Source organism: Zootoca vivipara, chromosome 17 (assembly GCF_963506605.1).
Source record: "Zootoca vivipara chromosome 17, rZooViv1.1, whole genome shotgun sequence".
Classification (NCBI taxonomy): Eukaryota; Metazoa; Chordata; class Lepidosauria; order Squamata; family Lacertidae; genus Zootoca; species Zootoca vivipara.
The window spans coordinates 33,649,320-33,675,003 of record NC_083292.1 but is presented as its reverse complement, the minus strand read 5'-3'; the positions used below and the strand labels follow the sequence as shown (position 1 = coordinate 33,675,003).

The 25,684-nt window shown below is 48.2% G+C and overlaps 1 protein-coding gene across 1 annotated transcript; it reads left to right on the top strand.

The window, feature by feature from the left end:
- The first annotated feature begins 1,124 nt into the window (after positions 1–1,124).
- On the top strand, positions 1,125–24,601 carry DCST1 (DC-STAMP domain containing 1). Its single transcript, XM_035098880.2, has 16 exons — positions 1,125–1,203; positions 1,633–1,758; positions 3,754–3,828; positions 5,787–5,915; positions 7,612–7,751; positions 8,972–9,149; positions 11,295–11,438; positions 11,888–12,009; positions 13,107–13,264; positions 15,243–15,342; positions 15,656–15,751; positions 17,914–18,040; positions 20,596–20,712; positions 21,232–21,374; positions 22,522–22,635; positions 24,356–24,601. The coding sequence occupies exons 1-16, from the start codon at positions 1,125–1,127 to the stop codon at positions 24,599–24,601; spliced, it is 2,094 nt and encodes a 697-aa protein (XP_034954771.2).
- The last annotated feature ends 1,083 nt before the right edge of the window (positions 24,602–25,684 follow it).

Genomic DNA, 25,684 nt, shown 5'->3' with positions numbered 1-25,684 from the left:
TTTTCAGATTCCACTGCAAGTCTGTTCCTATCCATTTACTTAAGCCCTGCCCTGATTTTGGGTGACTCCCCCTAGCCCAACCCCCAGCATTATGCAGAGGATATTAAATTTGTGAAATCAGTGTTTGGCAACTTAAATCAGAGGGACAAGCCATGAATTGCTCTAGAACCTCAGAGGGTATCCTTTGAAAGGGCATTGTTAATAATAATAATAATAATAATTTTATTATTTATACCCTGCCCATCACAGAACACTAAAAACAGAATAAAACTTCAAACATTAAAAACATTAAAAGTCAGATAGTTGTTTATTTCCTTGACATCTGATGGAAGGGTGTCATTACTGAGAAGGCCCTCTGCCTGGTTCCCTGTAGCTTCACTTCTCGCAGGGAGGGAACCGCCAGAAGGCTGGACGATGGGGGTGGAGATGCTCCTTCAAGTATACTGGGCAGAGGCAATTTAGGGCTTTAAAGGTCAGCACCAACACTTTGAATTGTGCTCAGAAACGTACTGGGAGCCAATGCAGGTCTTTTAAGGAACGGTGCGGCCACTCCCAGTCACCAGTCTGGCTGCCGCATTAACCCAGCTTAATCAACTCAAATCAATTCTGCTCTTGCAACTTAATCAACCTTGCTTCTATTCATCCAATGATCTCAACAGATGACTCAGCAGAGGTGAAATTCTGAGAGAGAAGGCAGTGCATCTTTCCTGTCCCTTGTAAACACACTTTGCACGGCAACGTAGAACCCAGATTGTGATGACACAATTCTCACGGAAGGGGTCAAGCTGTGTTTGGAGCTGCTCCGCTTCAGGTTACTTGTTGGTGTGTGTTGGGGGGAGGGGTTCCCCCTTCAATGGAATGCTCATCTGCACAAATAAGATAAAAGAATCACTGCACTTAGAAATCTAGCCTGTCAGGAAGAAGGCTAGGCTAGTGGGACTTTCTGCCACTCCGGCTGTTACCCAACTGCTGATAGATGACAGTGGAGGGAGTTGACAGCCTGTTGGAGTTAATTACTGTGCACGAGGTTCTTGCATATAATTAACAAACAACAACAACACCCTGACCATTCTAATTTTCCTCGACAACGTCCTGCCCTTTTTTTGCATCAGGAGACAGGTGCTATGGGGCACTCAGATGGCAAAGGAAAGTACCAAAGAGTGACGAAGCAGAAGGGCCGGAGGCAAAAGCCCCCCAACACCAGTAAGTCTCCCCCCCTTTGAGCCCCTGCCTCCACTCGAGCCTCGGAGGAGAGGTGGGGTACGCACACTCGAGGGTCAAAACAATGTCCTCCAAGCCTCCCTCTCAGGCCCTTAGTGACTCTCTCCTGGCCATGCTCCCTCTCCCCCAGGCCATACCCTTCACTGGGTCTGACAGTGGAGGAAGAACGTAGGAACCAGGACTAGTAACCATTGGCAGACTTCCCCATTAATTTGTCCGATCCTCTTTTAAACCTGTCCATATTGGTGGCCATTATGGCCTCCTGCGGAAGTGAGTTCCATAGTTTGCGCTGTGTGAAGAAGTCTTTTCTGTTATCTGTCCCAAATCGTCCAACACTCAGCTTCATTGTACTTCCATGAGTTCTATCCACCCTCTCCGTGCCAAGCGTAGTTTTATAAACTTCTCTTGCAGCTCTGAAACGCGCTCTCAGCTTCCTCCTGCCTCGCTTCTGCATCACGTTCCTTTGGAGTCAGCCGGACGAATTCTGGGCTGCCAAGTTTTTCCTGGGGGCTGGAATCGGGAGCTTGTATGCTCTGGGTGAGTCCACTTTGATCCAGTAAGGGCTGGAAACGTGAATGGAGACTGAGGTATATATGTGCATTTTGAAATGGTCTCGGCCAACGTCGGGTCCCAAACTATCAGGGTCCCATGAAACAGTTTGGAAGCAGGTGGGTAGTCCATAAGAGGCAAATGTTGCATTCTAGAGAAGCAAAGAAGGGCAATAACTCAGTGGCAGAGCACCTGCTTTGCTTGCAGAAGCTCTCATGTTCAATCTCTGACATCATCTGAGAGCTCTGGGTATAGGGCGGTACAGTATATATATTCAGGAAATAATAATAATAATCTCCAGATAGGGTTGAGGGAGACTCCTTGTTTGAAACCCTGGAGAACTGCTGCCACACAAGGTAGACAGTATTTAGCTCTTTTGGTGATCACTCGTAGCCGAGTAAGATTGTCTTCCATAAACACAGTTTTAACAATGGGTCCGTAAGTGACTGTGGAGTCCAATTCTGGATCCGCACGTCCTTCCACAGTGGGGTCATTGGTTTCTGGGCGGGAGTTGATCACGGTGTGGGTTTGCCAAGCATGCCTTCCTCTTAGCACGTTTCTCCCTTGCAACCTGAGATTGAGTGTCTTCAAAGCCCATGACACCTTTGGTAAAGGCTGTTCTCCAACTGCAGCGCTCACAAGCCAGTGTTTCCCAGTTGTCAGTCTTTATACTATTTTTTTTAGATTTGCCTTGAGACAGTCTTTAAACCTCTTTTGTTGACCACCAGCATTACGCTTTCCATTTTTAAGTTCGGAATAGAGTACAGTGGTACCTCTCCTTATGAATTTAATGCGCTCCGAACGCACATTCGTAAGTCGAAAAAAGTTGTAAGTCGAATCCCATAGGAATGCATTGGGAGAAAAAATTCCTAAGTCGAAGCAACCCTATCTAAAAATTCGTAAGTAGAAAAAAAATCCTATCTAAACCGCATCCAAGATGGCAGACGGAGCTTCGTTCGTAAGTAGAAACATTCGTAAGTAGAGTTATTCGTAAGTAGAGGTACCACTGTACTGTAGTTGCTTCGGAAGACGATTATTCATTCATTCATTTAGCTACACGGACCTAACTCAGTATATGGTAGCTTCGTATGTTGCCATTTAAGTCACCCCTTTATCCAGAACCATGAGGACTGGTATCTTTATAATCAAGGCCGTAGCTCAGAGGTAGAGCACTTGTCTAAAACCCTGCTTGGCACAGACAGAACTGATATAGAAAGAACAATTGGTCTGACTTGGTATAGGGCAGCTCCTGTGCTCCTTTTAAAAATCACCTCCTTTATTAAAAAAAACAACCATGAGGACTGGACTCTTAACTTTATTTTTAGACACACAGTACCACAGTAGCAGAGCATGAAGTGTTGACATTCCTAAGGTAGATGGACCAGTGCTCTGACTTGGTATGAGGAAGTCGCCTGTCTCCTATCAGACAAGCATATTCTGAGGCTAGGAGTTTATAGGGCCTGGGGGGCTGAGATAGACCCTTGCAGATTGTCAGCTGTGGGGATACTCAGCTCAACAACTTTGGGCAAAACTGGATTTTCACTTTCTGAAATATGGCAAGAGCCATGGCTGTTGGAAGCTGTCTCAAAATGCTTTAAATGCATGGTGTGAATGTGGCCAATGGTAGAGGGTGGTGGGACCAAAATAAATATGGTTTCCAAGGGTGGGGGGGACCAGAAAAGACGATGCACCGTTCGTTAAAGGGATAGAAGCAAGACAGAGGAGGGCAAGACAGAGGAGGGCTGCCATACATCCGAGAACTGGGCTGACAAAATGGCGTCCGCACAGATTTTTGTTGATTGGCAAAATGTCTAGGGAAACCTGGCCGTATGTCAAGTAGGGGGATTTTTATTTATTTTTACAAAAATGCTTTTTTAAAAAAATCAATCAATAAATAAATCAGGATTTTCACTTTGGGGAACTCTAAGCAAGAGGAGCTGCAGGTGTCACACCTGTGACCCAGGCGCCTGTCTTGATTCCCAGGCCTTTCCAGGATGCTGATTCTCCCCATGTCCATCTCCGAAGAGCACAAGATCGACCTGATGTGTGGCATGGCTGGTGAGGAGGGACGGCGGAGGCTCTGGGGAGAAAGAGGAGGTGCCAAGGCGGCGGAAGGATTCGTAAAGGGCCCACTGTCCTGGGAGACCTTTTAGCAGAGGCCCCTGGTTCCCATTGGCTTTCTGCAAATACCCCTGTAACCCAAAACCTACATGCAAACAACCAAAAACATGGCATGGTCTAACACTGGAAGAGGCTTATCCATAGCTGTCAAGTTCTCCGTTTTTTTAAGGGAAATTCCCTTATGCTGAATAGGCTTCCTTGCGAGAAAAGGGAAAACTTGACAGCTATGCTTATCTGGGAGCCAGTGGGCATATTTGGAGATTTGAGAAATCGCCGTGGGGGCCGCGGCATGGCACAAAAGGGCCGCCACGGACGGGGTGTGTCAGGCCTTTTGACACCTGAGGTGCATGTTTGCAAGGCCTATGCCAGGCTTCCTCAACCTCAGCCCTCCAGATGTTTTGAGACTACAATTCCCATCATCCCTGACCACTAGTCCTGCTAGCTAGGGATCATGGGAGTTGTAGGCCAAAAACATCTGGAGGGCCGAGGTTGAGGAAGCCTGGCCTACGCTGTCCCTGCGGTTGTAATCGTTTTCAACTGTTTTTGGTTTTGAATTTTGAATTGTTGTACCCCCGCTCATGGGACCTGCTGGTAAAATGATGCTAACTCGCAATGTTTCCCACGGGGACGGGGCAGGACACAAAATGGCTACCACAGGGCGCGTGGCATGGGCATAGCCAGAGTTTTTGTTAGAGGGGGGGCAGCCCAAGTTCTTGAGCTTTTTTAAAGAGATGCCCCCACCCCCGGTTATTGAGCCTTTTGGGGGGGAATCATGGGTAAATATACAGTATACCCCAAAAGAGGACATGGGACAGGCTTGGGTTGGGGGGACAGGCTTCTCCAGGGGGCATAACCTCAGATGACTGAGTACTTTCAATGGTTTTCAAATAAATCTGAGTCTGTCTGTCTGTCTGTCTGTCTGTCTCTCTCTCTCTCTCTCTCTCTGTGTGTGTGTGTGTGTGTGTGTAAGTTTTCAGCGCCCACTCTGTTCCCGTTATTGTAATCTGCTTTTACTGTTCCTAACTTTTAGTTTTTTTAATTGCTGAACCTCCCCTGGGATCTGCTGGTGAAGGGCAGGTGGTAAATTTAAGATAAATAAATGAACATGCCATGGGTGCGTGTGTTGAAATTCCAAAAAGTGGTTTAAACAAACCATCTTTCTTCAGAAGTGCAATGTGTATGCAATTAAAAAAGGTAAAGGACCCCTGAGAGTTAAGTCCAGTTGCAAACGACTCTGGGGTTGCGGAGCTCATCTCCAGCGCCGTCTTAAGCGCCCCTGTCGCCATGGTGCGCCGGATCTCTCTGGCGCCCTTCCGCCCCGTTTTGCAGCGCGGTGGACGGGTGGGCACGGCGCTGCTGCGCGGCGGGCGGGCAGGCACAGCGCGATCTCTCCGGTGCCCTCCCGCCCTGTTTCCCAGCGCGGTGGGCAGGTGGGCGCCGCGCGCAGCTGCGCAGCGGACCAGCGGACCGGCTGGCCAGCGGGCGGGCGCAGCTCGCGGTGCCCTCCTGGCGGGCCGGCGCCATGGTGCCCTGCGCCACCGGGGGTCTACGAAGAGCCGGCCCTGCTCATCTCGCTTTACTGGCCGAAGGAGCCAGGGTTTGTCCGCAGACAGCTTCCGGGTCATGTGTCCAGCATGACAAAGCCGCTTCTGGCTAACCAGAGCAGCACACAGAAACGCTGTTTACCTTCCCGCCAGAGCGGTACCTATTTATCTACTTGCACTTTGACGTGCTTTTGAACTGCTAGGTTGGCAGGAGCTGGGACCAGCGACCGTCTGATTGGCAAGCCCTAGGCTCTGTGGTTTAGATCGAGCTAATTCATCCCCAGTGCTAATAAGAGCATGGGGCACCCCACAGCATAAAAACTGACAGTCTCCCCCATCTCCCTCCCCTAGGTGTGGCTGCCCTGGGCTGGGGCACGTCCCCACACTTCCGCTGTGCCAGCCTCTTGGTGATACCCAAATTCCTGGGGAAAGAAGGACGGATTTACATCCTCACCTATGTCTTGGCAAGGGTCTTTGATGGTACAATTAATACTCCTATCTATGACTGCATGAGAGAAATGTGTAAAATTAAGCTTGATATATGGAGAAAGTGAATGGAGAATTTTTTTTCTCCTCATGTAACACTATAAAACTCGGGGATATCGAGTGGTACCTCGGTTTACGAACTTAATCTGTTCCGGAAGTCTATTCTTAAAACAAAACTTTTCTTAAACCGAGGTGCACTTTCCCTAATGAGGCCTTCCACCGTTCGGATTCCGTTCTTAAACCGAGGTAAAGTTTGCAAACCGGGACACTACTTCCGGTTTAGCGGAGTTCGTAAACCGAATTGTTCGTAAACAGGACTGTTCTTGAAACCGAGGTACCACTGTATAGTTTATGGAAAGTACTCCTGTGGGTTTCAAGCCCCATATTCCTGCATTGCAGGGGGTTGGGCTAGATGACCCTCGTGCTCCCTTCCAACTCTACAATCATTTGATTCTAGGATGCAGGACTAGGATGGGCCATTGACCGGATCTAGGCAGTGTCTCCGAATGTTCCTAAGAGTCTTACTGACCTTCCCACCTTGTTTTCCCTGTTCCCACCATGGAACTCTCATCTTCCTGCCCTGGTCTGTCATTGGATCCTTCGTCAGCAAATTTTTAACGGGGTGTTTCTATTAGCGCAGGTTTAGGAAGCCTCAGGCACCAGGGCCTAATGTGGCCTTCCAGTCCTTTCTATCTGGGCTGTCAGAAAAAAATAGTGAGACAATAGTCATGCTCACGTCATACATTTAAAGCACTCTTACGACTCTTTTAAGAATCATGGCTCCTACCAAAGTATCCTGGGAACCACAGTTTCCCAGTTCCCTTCACAAGCTACAGTTCCCAGGATTCTTTGAGGGGAAGCAGCCATGGCTGTGAAAGAGGAGCACTTTAAATGCATGCTGTGATCTTACTGTATTTTGAGGGCCCTGTTTTGTACAGGATAAGAGAAAGGGAAAGGAGTAATCTCACACTGTATAAATTTATGAGGGTTTTTGCAGTAGCTGGGCTGTAGTGTTTAGTTGCTATTGATTGTTGTTTTCAGTGCATTTTATACTGAATATATTTTTATACGCCTCTACCCAGCATGATAATGTGTGTGCGCTTGTGTGTATACAGTGGTACAACTTCCGAATTCTTCGACTTCCGAAGGTTTCGACTTACGAAGTCGGCAAACCCGGAAGTATTTTCGCTGCACGTGCGTTCTGTGCATGCGCAAAGCGCAAAATCGTGCTTCGCCCATGCGCAAAATGGACGCTTCAACATCCGAAGGTTTCGACTTACGAAGAGCGCCGTGGAACGGATCGCCTTCATAAGTCGAGGTACCACTGTATAATACAACTTACTATATAATAAGGTTGTAAGGATGTCGTCATGCTGCAGTTTGTGTTGTTGCTGATAGTATGCAAAAAAGAAAGAAAGAGAGTGTATGGGGTGAATATGACCAGTAAAGATTATTAACAGGGGCAAGTTTGACCATCCCTAGTTTTTCTTTCTGGCTGAACCAGAGGGCTACCCACAGAGGCTGTGGTAAGCAGCCTAACTTCTGGTGCCAACTCTGCTGCCGGTGCCGAGAAAGCCACAGCAGAGGCCTCTGCCGCATTCCTGGGTGGTTTGGCACAAAGGGTAGCAGTCCTCTTTCTTGCATGATGTTTGTCTCCTTCCTCCTGCCACACTCTCTCCTCCCCACCAAGGCCCGGTGGCAAATACCCGGCAAAACCTGGGCGAAGTGGTGCGTTCCATCAGCTGCACCGTGGAGATGCAGATCGACAATGCCAAGCGTGCCTGGAAGGTGTCGCTGTCCCCTCTACGCAAGATTCTCAAGGACATGGTGGTGAGAAGCAGTTCACTAGGTCGCCAGGTGGGGTGGGCCCAGGGTTGGCAGTACTGCTAGTGGCAGGGAGAAATCCTGGTGTGATTGATTAATAATATACTATTATCTATTAAATTTGTATACTGTCTTTCATCCGAAGATCTCAGGGAGGTTCACAGTATAAAAATGCAAGTTAAAAACGCAAAACTCATCATATAAAGTACCTACAGGACCGCCTCTCCCGGTATGCCCCACAGAGGACCTTAAGGTCCATAAATAGCAACACCTTAGAGATCCCAGGCCCTAAGGAAGTCAGATTAGCCTCAACCAGAGCCAGGGCCTTTTCAACATTGGCTCCGGCCTGGTGGAACGCTCTGTCTCATGAGACCAGGGCCCTGCGGGATTTGATTTCTTTCCGCAGGGCCTGTAAGACAGAGTTGTTCCGCCTGGCCTTTGGCCTGGAATCAACTTGATCCCCTCCCCCTTTTTCCTTTTCTGATGAGGCTGCATTTTAAATGTTGTATTTAATCTTGTTTTTAAGCTGTATTTTAATTAACTGTTTTATATTTGGTGTTAGCCGCCCTGAGCCCGGTCCTGGCTGGGGAGGGCGGGGTATAAATAAAATTTATTATTATTAGAGCCACTATGGAGAAGGCCCTTTTCGTGTTTCCACCCTCCAGACCTCACGTGGAAGGATACACACAAAGAAGGGCCTCAAAGGATGATCTCAGGGTCCGGGGACAGTTTATATGGGGAAAGGTGGTCTTTGAGGTATTGCGGTCTTGAGACGTTTAAGCCTTTTAAGGAGTCTAGGCAGAGGCTTAAGAAAGCAGCTCAACACAGAGGGGATAGTTTTCCAGGAATGGCTTGGCTCTCCAAGCTGGGGTGCTGCTAGTTCTCTTGGACCATCTGCCTGGCCACTGGGTGTTGCTGGACTCCAATCAGTCCCAGCCAGCATGACCAATGGCCAGGAATAATGGAACATGTGGTCTGGCAACACCTGGGGGGCCGTCACAGATCCCCTCTTCCCTAGATTACATGGACAACTGGCCCCATCCATCAGGGTTCACTTCCTGCGCTCATGCGACGTGAGAATGGTAGAACGGGAGCCCTGCAATTTGCCCATCGTGCTAGCTGTCCCCGCTGCTTTGGGGAAAATATATACGAGGCGATCTTTTCCATCTGTGGGGCTGCCATCTCTAGTCCACCCCCTCTGCCCCCACCCCTGTTTTCTGCACCAGAGGAGTGGCAAGACCCTGAGGTCCGAAACTAGGGACGTCGGACGTTCCTTCTCGGAGCTGAACGAGCAAGTGGCTAGCGAGGCAGGCCTTGGGGGTCGCTCGGTGAGGTCGGCGGTGCACAAAGCCAACCCTTCCACACAGGAGATCTACGAGGCCAAGACCCGGATGCGCTGCACCCGTAAGCATATGGGAAAGGGACACGTATTGTGAGCACAGATTATTCTAAGGGTGGGCGTGAGGATCAAGTATCTGGTCAGCATCCCTTTTGCTTGTGTTCACCATCAATTCTGTCCCATTTCCACCTTTGTCAGAGGTTATTATTATTATTATTAATGCATTTAAACCCACATTTAACTCTGCATTCAAACCTGCATTTAATATCACATTCACACCACCCATTTACTGTAAATCACTCTTAAACCACTTCAACAGTCATGGCTTTCCCCAAATGTCTCTCTAAGCCGTCTTTGTTCATTCATCTCATTGGGGCTACTGCAAGTAAAACTTAGTTGATGCCGCCCAGAAAATGTAAAAATATAGAGCATTAAAAAGTTGACAACATCAAATAAAAAATGGCAGTGGACACCAAGGAAGTTATTCCTGATAAATCCTAATCTTTCCCCTATATATTGGAGAGGGTGTTTTATAGTTGGTACATCCACCCATGAGGGGTGGGATTGGTTGATTGATTGATTGATTACATTGTACCCAAGGAGCTCAAGGTGACCTACATAGTTCTCCTCCTAGCCATTTTACCCTGTGAGGTAGGTTCAGCTGAGAGTGAAATTACTCAGATCGACAGATGTGTCCATCTCTGACTTTTGTTCTACTAAATAGGACTCTCCTTCCTTGGAGGTTTTTAAGCAGAGGTTGCATGGACATCTGTCATGGATGCTTTAGATGAGACTCCTGCATTGCAGGGGGTTGGAATAAATGACCCTCGGGGTCCCTCCCAACGCTGCGATTCTATGATTCTAAGCATGTTCTTGAACAGAAATCTAGATTTTAACCATAAGGAGCTGTTGAGTCTTTTACTCTCGGCTACTTGAGTGAACTGGAAGATGCATACATATTGAACAGTGGTATCGAAAAGTTTAAAGGTAAAGGTAAAGGGACCCCTGACCATTAGGTCCATTCGTGACCGACTCTGGGGTTGCACGCTCATCTCGCATTATTGGCCGAGGGAGCCGGCGTACAGCTTCCGGGTCATGTGGCCAGCATGACAAAGCCGCTTCTGGCAAACCAGAGCAGCACATGGAAACGCCGTTTACCTTCCCGCTGTAGCGGTTCCTATTTATCTACTTGCATTTTGACATGCTTTCGAACTGCTAGGTTGGCAGGAGCTGGGACCAAGCAACGGGAGCTCACCCCGTCACAGGGATTCGAACCGCCGACCTTCTGATCAGCAAGCCCTAGGCTCAGTGGTTTAACCACAGCGCCACCTGGGATCGAAAAGTTTGGCACTGTGCAAAAATCTAGGGCAACCAGGGGGCAACGGATAAAGGCCCCATCTGAGAAAATATGGAAAGCATTTATTGACTGCACAGCAGAGCTTTCCAAATTGTGTCACGACGCGTCAGTGTGTCGGCTGCAGTGTGCGGACGCTCCCCATGCTCTCCCTAGGCCTGGAAAGGGGTTAGTTTAACCTCTGGTTTGCTAGTAAAACTGAATTACTTGTGTTGCAAAATGATGCATGTCTAAAAAGTGTGTCACCAACATGAAAAGTTTGGAAAGCTCTGCTGTACTAGGGCGTGCGACTCTTAATCTCAGGGTTCAAGCCCCACATTGGGCAAAAGATTCCTGCACTGCAGGGGGTTGGACCAGATGTCCTTTGGTGTCCCTTCAAACTATATGATTCTACTCTTCAAACTTTTCACTCCAGTTCCCACTTTGAGCCCAAACATTCATTTGTGGACCCATTTCTGAACCTTTCACCAAATATTTGCATGGCAGTGAGTGCTCCTGTCGCAACCCACCTCGGACCAGGCCGTGACCCACGAGGGGATGTCGATTCACCAGTTGAAGACCTCCTAGACTGCAGACCTTTAAAGTCATCTCTTCTTCTCGGACCCTGTAAAGAAAAATCTAGCGAGGAAAACCCTGTTACAGAAACTGTAAAAGGGAAAAGAAGTATTAAGTGTGAATAGCTGCCTTAAGCCTGTTACATGAATGACTTGCCCCTTGCATTTGTTTGGTTTGATTTATTTTCAATTTGCATTTTCAAAGAAGTTTAGCAAATAAAATAGCAGCAGCAGCAGCAGCAGCAGCAACAACAACAACAACAACAACAACACTGTCAACACTTTCCTTTCCCCCCTTCTAGACATTATAGACGAAGCCATCAAGCGCTGCCAGAGCTGGTTTGCAATGAAGCATGCATCTTGCATGCGGACAATTGCCGTGCCCTTCATCAACCACCTGCTTTGCATCCCTATGAAGTTCAGCTTCCTCTGCCACTTTGCCAAGCGTGAGTTCCAGCCAAGGACAAGAGAAGAAAAGCCGCTGTGAGGCCGTTGCTGCTCTAGTAGGGGCTCCTTGTTGTGTGGCTAATGGGCTGTTTGATAACGGCTTTGCTGCCTAGGCTGAACTACAGTTCCCAGGGATATTTGGTGGGCAGGGGAACCCACGCTGGACCTCCCTAAACCAAGGTTTGGCTCAGCACACTGTGTGAACCAGACTGGCGTGTCAGACTCAAATCCCGATCCAAGCCACGTGCTTTCCAGTAGAGGGTCCCTGAGGCTGGGCATCCCATCCTGGGAGTCCCCACCTGCCACCAGCAGTGGTACATTCCCCCCCCACCTGGCCGTCTGAAGTGGTACATCCCTGCCCACATCCTTGCTGAGCACTTAACTCTCCTTCTGAAACGCAGCTTTGCTCTCCAGCTGCTTTCTTCCACCTATTCCTCCTCCTCTGCAGTTATGCACACTTGGTGCCGTGACAAGATTCCCGTGGAAGGGAACTTTGGCCAAACCTACGACCGGGTGAACGATTCCGTGGACAGTTTGAACCAGGACTTCACAGCCAGTTTAGCGGTCAAGGTGCGTATGGCAGATGCGGTAGGGGTCAATTTATTCATTTAAAGCACTTCCGCCCTGTTGTTCAGCTGAAAATACCCCTAACATAGCTGCCAAGTTTTCCCTTTTCTTGCGAGGAAGCCTATTCAGCATAAGGGAAAATCCCTGTAAAAAAGGGATAACTTGGCAGCTATGACCCCTAGCAAGGCTTACAGTTCAATTAAAAAACAAACAATTAAAAAAATAAACAAGCCCCAGCCACTCTGGGAAGCTCCTAACAAAATATCAAACAGACAATAAAATGACAAACGTTAAAGATTTCCATATACAGGGCTGCCTTCAGCTCATTTCTGAATGCCATACAGTGGTACCTTGGTTTATGAACACAATTGGTTCCGGAGGTCTGTTCATAAACTGAAGCGTTCATAAACTGAAGCGAACTTTCCCATTGAAAGTAATGGAAAGTGGATTAATCTGTTCCAGACGGTATGCGGAGTACTTAAATGGAAGCGTTCATAAACTGAAGCTAACTCTCCCATTGAAAGTAATGGAAAGTGGATTAATCCGTTCCAGACGGGTCCGCGGAGTACTCAACCTGAAGCGTACTTAACCCGAAGCATGGGTGTAATTGGTTCCGGAAGTCTGTTCATAAACTGAAGTGTTCATAAACTGAAGCGAATTTTCCCATTGAAAGTAATGGAAAGTGAATTAATCTGTTCCAGATGGATCCGCGGCGTTCGTAAACCAAAAATTCGTAAACCGAGGTGTTCATAAACCAAGGTTCCACTGTATAATTCTTTTATCTCCTTGACATCTGACGGGAGGGCATTCCACAGGGCAGGTGCCACTACCGAGAAGGCCCTGTGCCTGGTCCTTTGTAACCTCACCTCTTGCAGGGAGGGAACCGCCAGAAAGCCCTCAGAGCTGGACTTCAGTGTCCAGGCTGAACAATGGGAGTGGAGACGCTCCTTCAGGTATATTGGGCCGGGACCGTTTAGGGCTTTGAAGGTCAGCACCAGCACTTTGAATTGTGCTCAGAAATGTACCGGCAACCAGTGTAGATCTTTTGGGTGTTTATGATATTCCTTTCCTTTCTTCTCCCCCACCTTCCCCCTGTCCAGGAAGAACACCAGACCATGCTGGTTGGTGCCAACCTCTCCCACAGACACCTGGTGGATGAAGTCAACGAAGAGGTGGCCAAGCAGGGCGAGCGCCTGAGCACCTCCATGTCTGTGCTTCGAGTCCTCCTCTCCTGCATGTTCATCATCGTCTTTGCCTCGTGAGTTGGGCTGGGGGCGCGGCGGCTCCTGGGTGGGGGCAGGGAACCTACTTGGGTTGTGCCAAGCAAACGCTTCGCAAGCCTGAGGCCCTAGTTTGGGCAGCCTTCGGCACGTTGGCAACCTTCAAACGTCTTGAGGGCCGTAGGGCCTTCTTTCTTTGTCCCCCCCAGATAATTTTTATTCTTTTTATACTTAGCACACAATAAAACAACAACCACAATATAACATATACATAACAATAAACACACAAAAAAACAAAATAATATATCTTTCTCAATTCTTAATCTTTTCTTCACATTTTGGGGTGACTTCCTCGAGTTCCCCCCTATCTGCGCTTCGTTAACAATCATCTTTAGCAATTTCTATATCCTAACTTTAACTCATACACAGTTTATATTAAACTTTCCTCAAAAATTAACCTATAAATTTGAAACCTACAGTTTCTATACACTTCCAAATCACTTCATACTAATCAATTTTGCAATATTTCTTTAAATATACTTTAAATTTCTTCCAATCTTCTTCCACCGACTCTTCTCCCTGATCGCGTAGTCTCCTGGTCAGTTCAGCCAGTTCCATATAGTCCATCATTTTCATTTGCAATTCTTCCACAGTTGGTACTTCTTGTGTTTTCCAATTCTTACCGGTAGCTATCAATATTATTGCTGCTGTTGTGGCATACAGAAAAAAAGTAACATCTTTCTTGGGGATTTCTTTTCCAACTATGCCCAATAGAAAGGCCTCTGGTTTCTTAATATTTGTGTTTTTCAACACTTTCTTTAATTCATTATAAATCTTTTCCCAGAAGTCCTTTACTACTGGGCAAGTCCACCACATATGGTAAAAGGTTCCTTCCACAGCTTTACATTTCCAGCATTAGTTATCATGCACATGATAAATTTTTGCTAATTTATAGGGCCTTCGCCCCTGTTGTAGAAGCAGGAGCCAATAATAACAGAAACTATGTCTCTGCCCTGCCTACCGACCTTCCTAAGCCTCTGGGCGAGCTTTCGACACCTGGCTTTTCATTGACTGCAGCATGAAAACGTGTTCTGTCATTATTCCGTGCATGAAAATGAAAGAAGCCAAGGAAGGGGAATCTGTGGCCCTCTGGGTGTTGCCGGTCTATAGTTCTCGTCATCCCTGATGGGAGTACTAGTACAGTCATACCTCGGGTTACAGACGCTTCACGTTGCGTCTTTTCAGGTTGCATCCTACGCCGAACCCGGAAGTACCCAAACGGGTTACTTCCGGGTTTGGGCGCTTGCGCATGCGCATATGCACTAAATTGCGCTTTGCGCATGCGCAGACCACTGAATCGCGACCCGCGCGTGCACAGACACAGCGCTGCGGGTTGCGAACGCTGCGGGTTGCGAACGTGCCTCCCACACGGATCATGTTCGCAACCCGAGCATCCACTGTACCATCAAACAACGGGAGGGCTGCAGGGGCCCCATCCCTGCTTCACACCTCTGCAAGGGCATTTAACATGTGGTCCCTGATTGGTTGGGATGTGTGTCCAAGACAGGGGTGGAGAACCTGTGGCCCTCCAGAAGCTGCTTGATTAGAATCATCCTCCCCTGCCCATTGGCCACAAGTTCCCCTCTTGTGCAAGAAGAATTATATGTGGTGCTCCACATCGGCTGTGTGCAATGGGGGTGTGCAATAAGCAGGTGTGCAATGGGGATGGATTTTGAATTTCTACCAATGGTGGGTTGGCCACCAAAGCTGACAACCAGCAGCAGTCCTGACCCAGGGCTTTTTAGCCTTAGGCAGCTGTGATCTGAATGTTGAGGACTAGTTGCATGCTGTGTCATTGGTTGAGTGTGGGTTTTTTTTAACAAAGAGGCTGTATCACAGGCCTTGGCAGGAGCTTTTGCGGTGGGCTGTGGTGGGTTGGGAGTGGGGCTCGGTGGGTTAGGCAGACAACCCTCCCCACATTCTTCCCCAGCCCATCTCCATCCTCCTTTCCCTCAGGGCGTTCTCCTACACAAACAGCTACACGCAGGACATCCGCTTTGACAATATTTACATATCCCGCTACTTCCGGCAGATAGACGCCCGGCGTCGGAAGCAGGTAGGAGCAGCCAGAGTTTGCGGCTTGGCTACATGGCTGGGTGGTGATGGTCAGCAGTCACAGCCAGAGGGGGTTGTGGTTGCAGGCGGCAGAGGTCAAAGGGCATTCGGGGGGAAGGAAGCAGAGCCCCTGTGGGGTTCTCAGACCCGTGAAGGATACGTCCCTCAGCAGCCTTTCAGTCACAAGAGCTGAAATGGAACCTCCACATCCAGAGGCAGTTGACCTCTGGATGTAATGTGCTGGGTGATGGCAACAGGGTGATGACAACTCTTCCCCCCTCCTACTGCCTCCTCCCTCCCTGTAAACCTTGCAGAAGAAGCGGACGCTTCTGCCCTTGCGGCGTGCCGAGCAAAGTGGTCTCATCGACCCCCTCCGCCTCGCTTTCCAGCCGCCCGAGACCAAAACTATGGTAAGTGGGTGGGCTTTGGGGGCAGAGACCTGCAGAGTTGGGGGTGGTGGGAGTTAGAGGGAGGCACCGAGGCAGGAAACCGGAGGATTGGGATCCTGCTATGCTTTAATAATTGTGAGCTGTGTATCCAGTGCCAGCCTTACTCAGAGTAGGCGCATGGAAGTCAATGACATGACTCACTTAGGTCCATTGATGTCAGTGGGTCTATTCTTATTAGGGATTGCAGGATCTGTCCATTTAAATTCTCTTAGGCCACATTCGCACCATACCTTTGAAGCACTATGATATCACTTTGAACAGTCATGGCTTCTCCCCCAAAGCATTCTGGGAGCTGAAGTTTGTCAAGGGTGCTGATCATAGCTGCCAAGTTCTCCCTTTTTTAAAGGGAAATTCCCTTATGCTAAATAGGCTTCCTCGCGAGAAAAGGGAAAACTTGGCAGCTATGGTGCTGATAACTGCCAGGAGACCCCTGTACAGTGGTACCTCAGGTTACAAACACCTCGGGTTACAAACACTTCGGGTTTCAGACTCTGCTAACCTGGAAGTAGTACCTCGGGTTAAGAACTTTACCTCAGGATGAGAACAGAAATCACATGGCGGCAGCTGGAGGCCCCATTAGCTAAAGTGGTACCTCAGGTTAAAAACAGTTTCAGGTTAAGAATGGACCTCTGGAACGAATTAAGTTTGCAACCAGAGGTACCACTGTATTCCCCTCACACAGCTACAGTTCTCATCCTGGGGTTGGCCCTGTGAGTTTGTCTACCCCCGCACCCCCATCGCTGTTTTCATACCAACTTCAGATTTATTAATAAGGCAACCAAATGAAGGTTGTAGCCAAGCAGAATCATACTAACATAAAAATATTCATAGGAATTATACAAAACAAAAACAAAAATGTGACCTTTACAATATATCATTATGCGTTTTTGGGTACCAGACGCCCCTAAATTCCTGGATCCAGTAGATGTTAGAATTTAACCAAGCCTCCTGAACCCCTGGATCCAGCAAGGGTTAAAATATAACCCAGGCTAGTCTCCTGATGAGGTAATCACCTGGGAGATGAGCCATTAAGAAAACAAAAGGAAAGTAATGGGCCATTAAGAAAGCAATTAAGATGGCTCTGTGCCAGACGCAGGTGAGTGGGGCCCCTCCTTCAGTTCAGAGCTAGTTAGAAGAACGAAAACCAGGGTTTGGAGTTTTAGCATTGGCTGGGATGTGATTGGGAGAGAAAAGGTTTCAGTTTGGTAAAGGCGGCAAACTAGAGAGAGGGTCAGAGCTGTGTCTGATGTCTATTAGAATCCAGGGCTGCAGCTATGGGGGAAATAAGACCCTCTTGGGACCAGGTTGTATATATGTGTAAATAAACCATATATCATAGAGATGCCACAGTCTGCACTGCGCCTCCTTTCCAAAGGGAAACACAGGTGATGCATAGGTTGTGCCTGATACCCCTCAAATTTTGCACTGCCCAGAGATGTACAATATAAAGCAGGCATAAAAATCCAGACTCTTAAATCTCGAGGGAGACCGCATGACCTTGTCCAAGTTCAGCAGCTTTCCCTGTGAGCTCTATATGTCCAGTGGTGCCCTCTTTCTTTGGAGAGGCAGCGGTGGAATAGCGGTTAGATTGCCGGGCTAAGACCAGGGTTCAAATCCCCTACTCCGCCATGAATCTCACTGGATGTGACCTTTAACCAGTCACTGCGTCTCAGCCCAATCTATCTCACGGGATTTTTTTTGCGGATAAAATGGGGAGGAAGAGAAATGGGGAGGAAGGCAAAAACGTTCCTTTTTAATCAGGCCTTTGGTTGATCTTATTGGCATCCAACACCCTTTTAGAATATGGCTTTTTGGGGGGGCGGGGTTAATTAGGTTACTGCTTTTGGTTTGATTTTATATGTTGTGGTCTTGTTGTGAACCGCCCTGAGACCTCTGTTATTAATTGTTGCCCAAGCCGGACAACAAGTTCCTTAACCTGACTCCTATTGCTGGGGGTAGCCTCCTCCTCTCGAGATTTCTCTGAACGCTTTTCATGTAGGTGTTTCATGCTGTTTACTGTAAAACATGGGCGATGTCCTCTATCTGGGGGCTGATCAGCCCCATATGTGTCACTGACCCACACTTATTCCTCCCGCACACACACACACCCTGCTTCTTTCCAGATGTCAGAATTACTGGGCTGCTTGCCTGCATCGCTCTTCGTGATAACTGCCTGCGTCCTTGACTTCCTGCTGTACACCATATTCAGCACCATCAGACACCACTCCTTTGTGGAGTATTCTTTCCGCAGTAAGTTTTATGACCCCGGAAGGGAGGTTCCCCTTTCCCCTCCTCTCCAGCCCTGCCTTAAACACCAGCTGGATATTTGGAAAACATCAAACGGGCAAATATTTATTAATTTCCTTTATTTTACTACAAGGATGGGAGAACCGTTCATGTACTACAAGGCAAACCTGCGGTGACCCGAGAACGGGCAATTGTCTGCCGCCGCCTCTATGCTGAACCATAAAATAAAATGGCATTGGTTACGTTCCATCCTGCCTCTTATCTCAGTTATCTGAAATAAAAGAGCAAATTGCACGACGTACGCTCTTTTTATGCATTTGCGAAAGAAACTAATCAAGTGTGTATAACTCAGAAGAAAGTTATTGCAACACACAATTGGATCTGATTTCCTTGCCTTGCTTTGATGTGTGTTGGTGGGACACCCCCTACTTTAATGCTTTAAAATAAATACCATTCTAGGTTTTTTTCGGGGGTCTTGCTCAGCTGGTGCCCTCAGCACATGCCTGTACAGTGGAACCTCGGTTTATGAACACCTCGGTTTACGAATTGTCGGTTTACGAACACTGCGGACCCATCTGGAACGGATTAATTCACTTTCCATTACTGTACTTTCAATGGGAAAGTTCGCTTCAGTTTATGAACGCTTCAGTTTATGAACAGACTTCCGGAACCAATTACACCCATGCTTTGGGTTAAGTACGCTTCAGGTTGAGTACTCCGCGGACCCGTCTGGAACGGATTAATCCACTTTCCATTACTTTCAATGGGAAAGTTCGCTTCAGTTTATGAACAGACTACCGGAACCAATTGTGTTCATAAACCAAGGTACCACTGTGTGGTAATTCAGCACCACTCCCAGGCACAGAGTCATTTTAAGAGCAGGAAGGTCTTATGAGCGCAACATTTGTTGTTGGAAAAGCGGGATACAAATCAACAGCCCTGTTGCAATGTGCTCTACCTGGGTCTGCCGTCAAAGACGACTCAAAAAACATCAGTTGGTCCAAAAGGCAGCAACCAGATTCCTGGCTGGGGTTCCATTTAGATCTTGTATAATCCCTGCTCCTGCCAACCTAGCAGTTCGAAAGCACGTCAAAGTGCAAGTAGATAAATAGGAACCGCTACAGCGGGAAGGTAAACGGCGTTTCCATGTGCTGCTCTGGTTTGCCAGAAGCGGCTTTGTCATGCTGGCCACATGACCTGGAAGCTATACGCCGGCTCCCTCGGCCAATAATGCGAGATGAGCGCGCAACCCCAGAGTCGGTCACGACTGGACCTAATGGTCAGGGGTCCCTTTACCCTTTATAACCCCTGCACCAGTTGCCAGTTCGTTTCTAGGTCCAGTTCAAGGCAGTGGTGTAGCATGGGGGTGGGTGGGCACAGGGGCGGTAGCCCAGGGCACAACATTCTTAGGGTCACAAAATTTCAGCACCTGGTGCTGTCTCCATACAGCTGCGTGCTTCTGTTGAAAATGGCTTCTCTGTGTGAAGCAGGAAGTGACCCCACCCAACAGCAAAACAACTCTTCTTCTTCTTTTTCCTGTGGCTGCAATCTCCTGGGTGACACGGATGGTGGGCAGTTGAATGCACATGTGTACCCCATCTGTTTCCCTCTCTCCTACACCCTCCCCGCCTTGCCCCGGACGCTTGCTACCCACGCTATGCCACTGCTTCAATGTGTTTATGTTGGTGTTTAAAGCCCGATATGGCTCACGCCCCAAATACCTTGAAAGGCTGCCTTCTTCCCTCGGGTGCTGTGATAGACAGAGGGGTCCCTCTTGGTCATTCCTCCACCTGCAGACCCCTGGGGTGGTGGTGAGCTGCAAGAGGGCTTGCTCCCTGGTGGCCCCCAAACATAGCTGTCAACTTTCGGATTTGAAAATAAGGGATCAGCAGCAGCCTCACCTGTCCTGGGGACAGTGTAAAGCAGACATCCCCAGACTTCGGCCCTCCAGATGTTTTGGACTACAATTCCCATCATCCCTGATCACTGGTCCTCTTAGCTAGGAATCATGGGAGTTGTAGGCCAAAACATCCCCAGACTTCAGCCCTCCAGATGTTTTGGACTACAATTCCCATCATCCCTGACCACTGGTCCTCTTAGCTAGGAATCATGGGAGTTGTAGGCCAAAACATCTGGAGGGCCGAAGTCTGGGGATGCCTGGTCTACAGTATATCTAACAATCCAGGATAGCAGCGGGAAACGGCGCCGGAATAAGGGAATTTCCAGCAAAAAAAGGGAAGGCTGACAGCTGTGGCTTGGAATAAGGGAGTTTCCCGCAAAAAAAGGGAGGGTTGACAGCTATGCCCCCAAAACTCCCTCCACACAGACATGTCTCACGCCTTCATTACGCAGCTTCTTGCAAATGTTGAGGACGCCCCTTTTCACCCCGGCGTTTGACGCTTACTATTTTTGTGGTCGCAAGCTGTTTTAACTTCTTTTTTTAAAAAAACAAAACAAAAACATTGTGTTTTAATGTTGTGAGCCACCCCTGGGATGGCCGGGGTGAAGAGCGGGTGATAGCTAACTAGCTAAATCCCTTCTCCTGCTCCTCTCCGCAGGCAGCCACCACTTGGAAGTCATAGTCGGAGGGAACACCATGATGGCCCGTCTCCTGCGCAGCACCATCGGGGCGCTGAACACCTCCTCAGAGATGGTGATGGAGACAAACAACCTGCGTAAGTTGGGGAGGAGTCCAGGCAAGGGCGCCGTGCAGAGGACGGAGACCATAAGATGGAGGGGGGGGAATATTTTCTGCACGGTCTTCCTGGAAGTGGGGAGGGATAAGACCCCATGGTCCAGGGGTTAGCCTCCAGAGTGGCTGCCTATGAATCACTTGCATATGGGTCTAAATATCTAGCAGCAGGTGGCCCCTGAGAGGCCTGTCCACTTTGGCCCCTGGCCCTGCCCAGCGGAAGTCTTCCCAGAAGGCAATGTGGTGTTTGGGCTGAGAGAGGCTCCCTGCATGCCTACACCCGGGACTGAAAAAGACCATGGCCAGGCTTAGGCAACCTTGGCTCTCCAGATGTTTTGGAACTACAACTACCATGATCCCTAGCTAACAGGGCCAGTGGTCAGGGATGGTGGGAGTTGTAGTTCCAAAACATCTGGAGAGCCAAGGCTGCCTGACTATGGCTATTGCGCTCTGCCAATGGTTGCTCCTCCTGCCCGTCTCTCTCTTTCTCTCTCTTCCACAGACTGCTTGCCGGAAGCGCATAGAATGAGCAAGGAGCAGTATGTGAGCTGCGTCACCCCGCTGGGCGCCCTGATCCTGCTGTGCATTGCGCAAGTTTACGTCTTCCGCATCCGCCGCGTCATCGCTGCCTTCTTCTTCCCCAAGGTTGGGACGCCGGGCCCCAGATTAAATGCACCCACCCTGCCCAACACGAGAAATGTTCTCCATTGCACCGTGAGGGCTCCCAGCACTGCTGGATTTACGTATAAGATACAAGCTATAGCTCAGGGCCCCACGCTCTTGGGGGCCCCCCAAAAAAGTCTAAAGGGGGAAAAAACCAGGGTGTACATTTCCAAAATATAAGATAAAAAACAAATAAAATAAAACCTACATACAGCAACAGTGTTTTGTGTTGTGTAGGCTCCTATGATGTAAGTAATGGCCTGCTCCCTAAAATATCACTGGTTTGCTCATTTCTATATACCAGGCACGTCCAACAGGTAGATTGTGATCTACCAGTAGATCACTGGATGTCTGTGGTAGATCACTGCTAGATCACTGGCACCCCTAAAAAAAGCTCACCCAAAATTTTCCTCCTCCCTAAAAAAAAGCTTAACTATGACCTGAAGCCCTAAACAAAAATGGGCCTCCCTCCCTCCTAAAAGAAGCTCAACGAGTTTGACCTAAACCCCAAAAAACAGGGCTTCCCTTCCATAAAAAAACTCAACAGCTTTGACCTGAACCCCCCCCCAAAAGGGGGTAGATCACTCCCAGTTTTTAACTGTGGGTAGATCAGAGTCTCTTGGGAGGTGGCCACCCCTGCTATATACAGTGGCACCTTGGTTCTCAAACTTAATCCGTTCCGGAAATTCATTCCAAAACCAAAGCGTTCCAAAACCAAGGCGCGCTTTCCCATAAAAAGTAATGCAGAACAGATTAATCCGTTCTAGGCTTTTAAAAACAACCCCTAAAATAGCGACAATTTGTTGTTGACAAAGGACAGTTGGACATATAAAGGGCCCCATTACCTTCAGTAGCTTAGGGTAAGGTTACCAGATTTCCCGGGGACAGTCCCTGGATTTACAAACCGTCCCCATACAAAATCCATTGAAGTTGAAGTGTTTCCCCAGATTCATTGAAAAAAATCTGGTAACCTTAGCTTATGGCCTCATCAAATCTAAATCCAGCCCTGGCTACCAGGGTGGGTGACGTCCATTTGCAGCCAGAACGGCCGGACGGCATAATAATAGCGCTTTCTCCCCAGCCCCACATTCGCCCTGCCTCTCTCTCTCTCTCTCTCTCTCTCTGGCAGAGGGAGAAGAAGCGCATTCTCTTCCTCTACAACGAGATGCTCCGGCAGAGGATGGCTTTCATCATCGTGCAGCGGAAGCGCATCATCCTGCGCGTGCGGCAGCGCAAAAGACTGGTGAGTGGAAGAACACAGGCAGCTTTGCCGAATTGTAGAGTCGGGAGGGAGCCCCAGGGGGCATCTAGTCCAGCCCCCTGCACTGCAGGCACCACGGCTAAAGAATCCCAAACAGAGGTCCAACCTCTGCTTCTAAATGTCCAAGAAAGGAGAGTCCTTCCCTGGAAGTCCATTCCACCGTTGGAACGGCTCTCGCTGTCAGAAAGTTATTCCCGACCTTTAGTCGGAATCTCCTTTCTTGCAGTTCGAAGCCAATTGGTTTGGGTCCTCCAAAATGAGCTTGCTCCATCTTCCATGTGACAGCCCTTTAGATATGGCTCCCATGTCACCCACCATGCTTCTCTACTCCAGGTTAGGCATACCCAACTCCATCCGCCGTTCCTCATATTATCTCGCTTCTTCTTTATTTCAATTGTGCTATTGAAAAATATGTTTTTGATTGAATAAAAGGAAGTATTTTCCCCAAACATGCTTGCTCCCAGTGCGGATTTGCTTGTGTGCACCTGTTCTCTGCCCCCAGTCCATCTAGCGCATGAGTGTTTGGGCAGTTCTGTGCAATCCATTAAATCTCTGCACGGAGGCAACACCCTGCCCCCGTTTCCTGCCCACTTGAGCCTCCTACCTCCCCACCTCCCCTGCTGCACGGGGACCTCGGGGCAAGGCTTCCTCTTGGCTCAGCTGATGGGCCTCCGCCCATTCCCTTCCCACTGGGGACCACTGAGTAAACCAGCAGCCTAGCCGGGCGCTTTTAAGCACCTGATGATTTAGCAGGGCAAGCGTTGGATAGTTTCATTCTAGGAGCTTGGCTGAAAAACAAGGCCCATTCAGGCTCTGTTTCTGAACTGCGACTATACGAAATGCTGGTTCAATTGGCCCCTGGGCCAATCTCTCTACCTGCAGGGGAATGGAGGGGTGGCATTATTATTATTTTTTAGAGCATTTGCACCCCGCTTTTCAGCCAGAGGCTCCTAGAACGGCTTACATGCAAGCAAGATTGTCCCTGGCTGCAGGCTTACAATCGAAAAACAAGACACAGAAAAGGAAAAGGCGCAGGGAGGGAAGAGGGGGAAAGCAAACTCCACATGGATTGTACCACTTCAGATTGCAGGTGCGGGGTGGGGGGGGAAATGCCATTTTAAATGGCTCTGGAAGTTGGATCCTAAAAGAGACTGTCAAATGCCAACTTTTTGAAATGGGTTGTTCAATTTTTATTTTGGTGAAGGTTGTCGATTTTGTTGTGTAATTTAATGTTGATGTCAACAGCAGCACCCTCTCGACTTGGTTATATTTCCAGCCAGCAGTCTCCTTCCTTCCCCAGGCGTTCGTTGAAGGATTCTAAGAAATACACCCAAAAAAGTCTGTGCTGTTCTGAAACTGGTGGTTAAAATCAGGGCCGTTTTGAAAGGTTCGGTCGGCCATCTTGATTCAAAATGGCGCCCAATTGTATCCAAACATAGAAGAAGACTCACACCTTTGATTGCAGGAACTGCTGTGTGAAATCCTTAGCAAGGATATCGTTAAGAGGCATCTGGAAACATGTGGCGAACACACAAAACAACTTTCCCTTCAGTGGAAATTCCTGCATTGCAGGGGGTTGGACTAGATGACCGTTGGGGTCCCTTCCAACTCTGCAACTCTAATTCTATGATATAACGTAGGTGAATAGCTCCTTTTTTGGCTGGGGCTGAGCACCTCCCTCCCTCCTCTCCTCCCACTGCAGGAGAAGCCCTTCCTGGACAGGCTGGGCCGCTGGCTCCCGTTCCTCCAACGATTTCTCCGCAAGCGCTGCATCCTCTGCGGCCTGCCCCAATCCAGCAACTCCAAATTGTGCCCAGACCCGGAGTGCGGGACCCTCTACTGCCGGATGTGCTGGCAGGACATGGGGCGGGTCTGCTTTGCCTGCAGCCCCGAGGAGCTCCTGTCCTCCGACGACAGCAGCGAGGACCAGACGGGCTACGCAGATTGAGGCAGTCAAAACAGCACCCACCCCGTTTGTTTGTTTGTTTTGTTATTAAATGATTGGTTTGGTTGTTCGTTTTCCTAATCTTGATTTTTCTTTTTTTAAAAAAATAATTTTCATTCGATTTTACAAATATAAAATTATAACCATACAACCATCAACATCCACATTTAAGGATTTTTCCAAATCTCTAGGCTTCCCACCATCCCCTCCATGGGTCCTATTATTAAACCTTTTCTAATAGTCCATATTTTATGTTTTATATAACGCCATTACCTCCATAGTACTTGCTACATTACAAGTGTTATTGCAGGCACCCCCAAACTTGGCCCTCCAGATGTTTTGGGACTACAACTCCCACCATCCATGACCACTGGTCCTGTTAGCTAGGGATCATGGGAGTTGTAGTCCCAAAACATCTGGAGGGCCAAGTCTGGGGGTGCCTGTGTTATTGCAATCCTCCTAATGTTTTCATCTGCTTACAGTGGTCTCCAAGATAAATTATTATTTTTTCCCATTCTTTGTTAAAGTTTGGTTTTCTTGGTTCCTGAGATTTCCAGTCAGTTTCGCCATTTCGGCATAGTCCAACAGTTTAATTTGCCATTCTTCTCTGGTAGGGACTTTATCTTCTTTCCATCTCTGAGCTAATAGCATCCTTGTGGCTGTCGTCGCATACATAAAGTCTTTTCTGCTCCCTTGGAATTTCTAATAGAAAAGCCTTTGGGGGGTTTTTTGTTTGTTTTTTAATAAAAGTTAATCTCAACATTTTTTTCAACTCATTATATATCATTTCCCAGAATGCTTTTATTACCTTACAAGACCACATATGATAAAAGGTGCCTTCTTTCTTTCTTTCTTTCTTTCTTTCTCTCTCTCTCTCTCTCTCTCTCTCTCTCTCTCTCTCTCTCTCTCTCTCTCTTTCTTTCTTTTTACATTTCCAGCAGATATTTGTACCTGTCTTATACATTTTTGTTAACTTACTGGGAGTCAAATACCATTGGTACATCATTTTCATATAGTTTTCTTTCAATGTACAGCACGCTGATAATTTCAAATCCATTTTCCATAACCTTTCCCAATTTGAAAGTT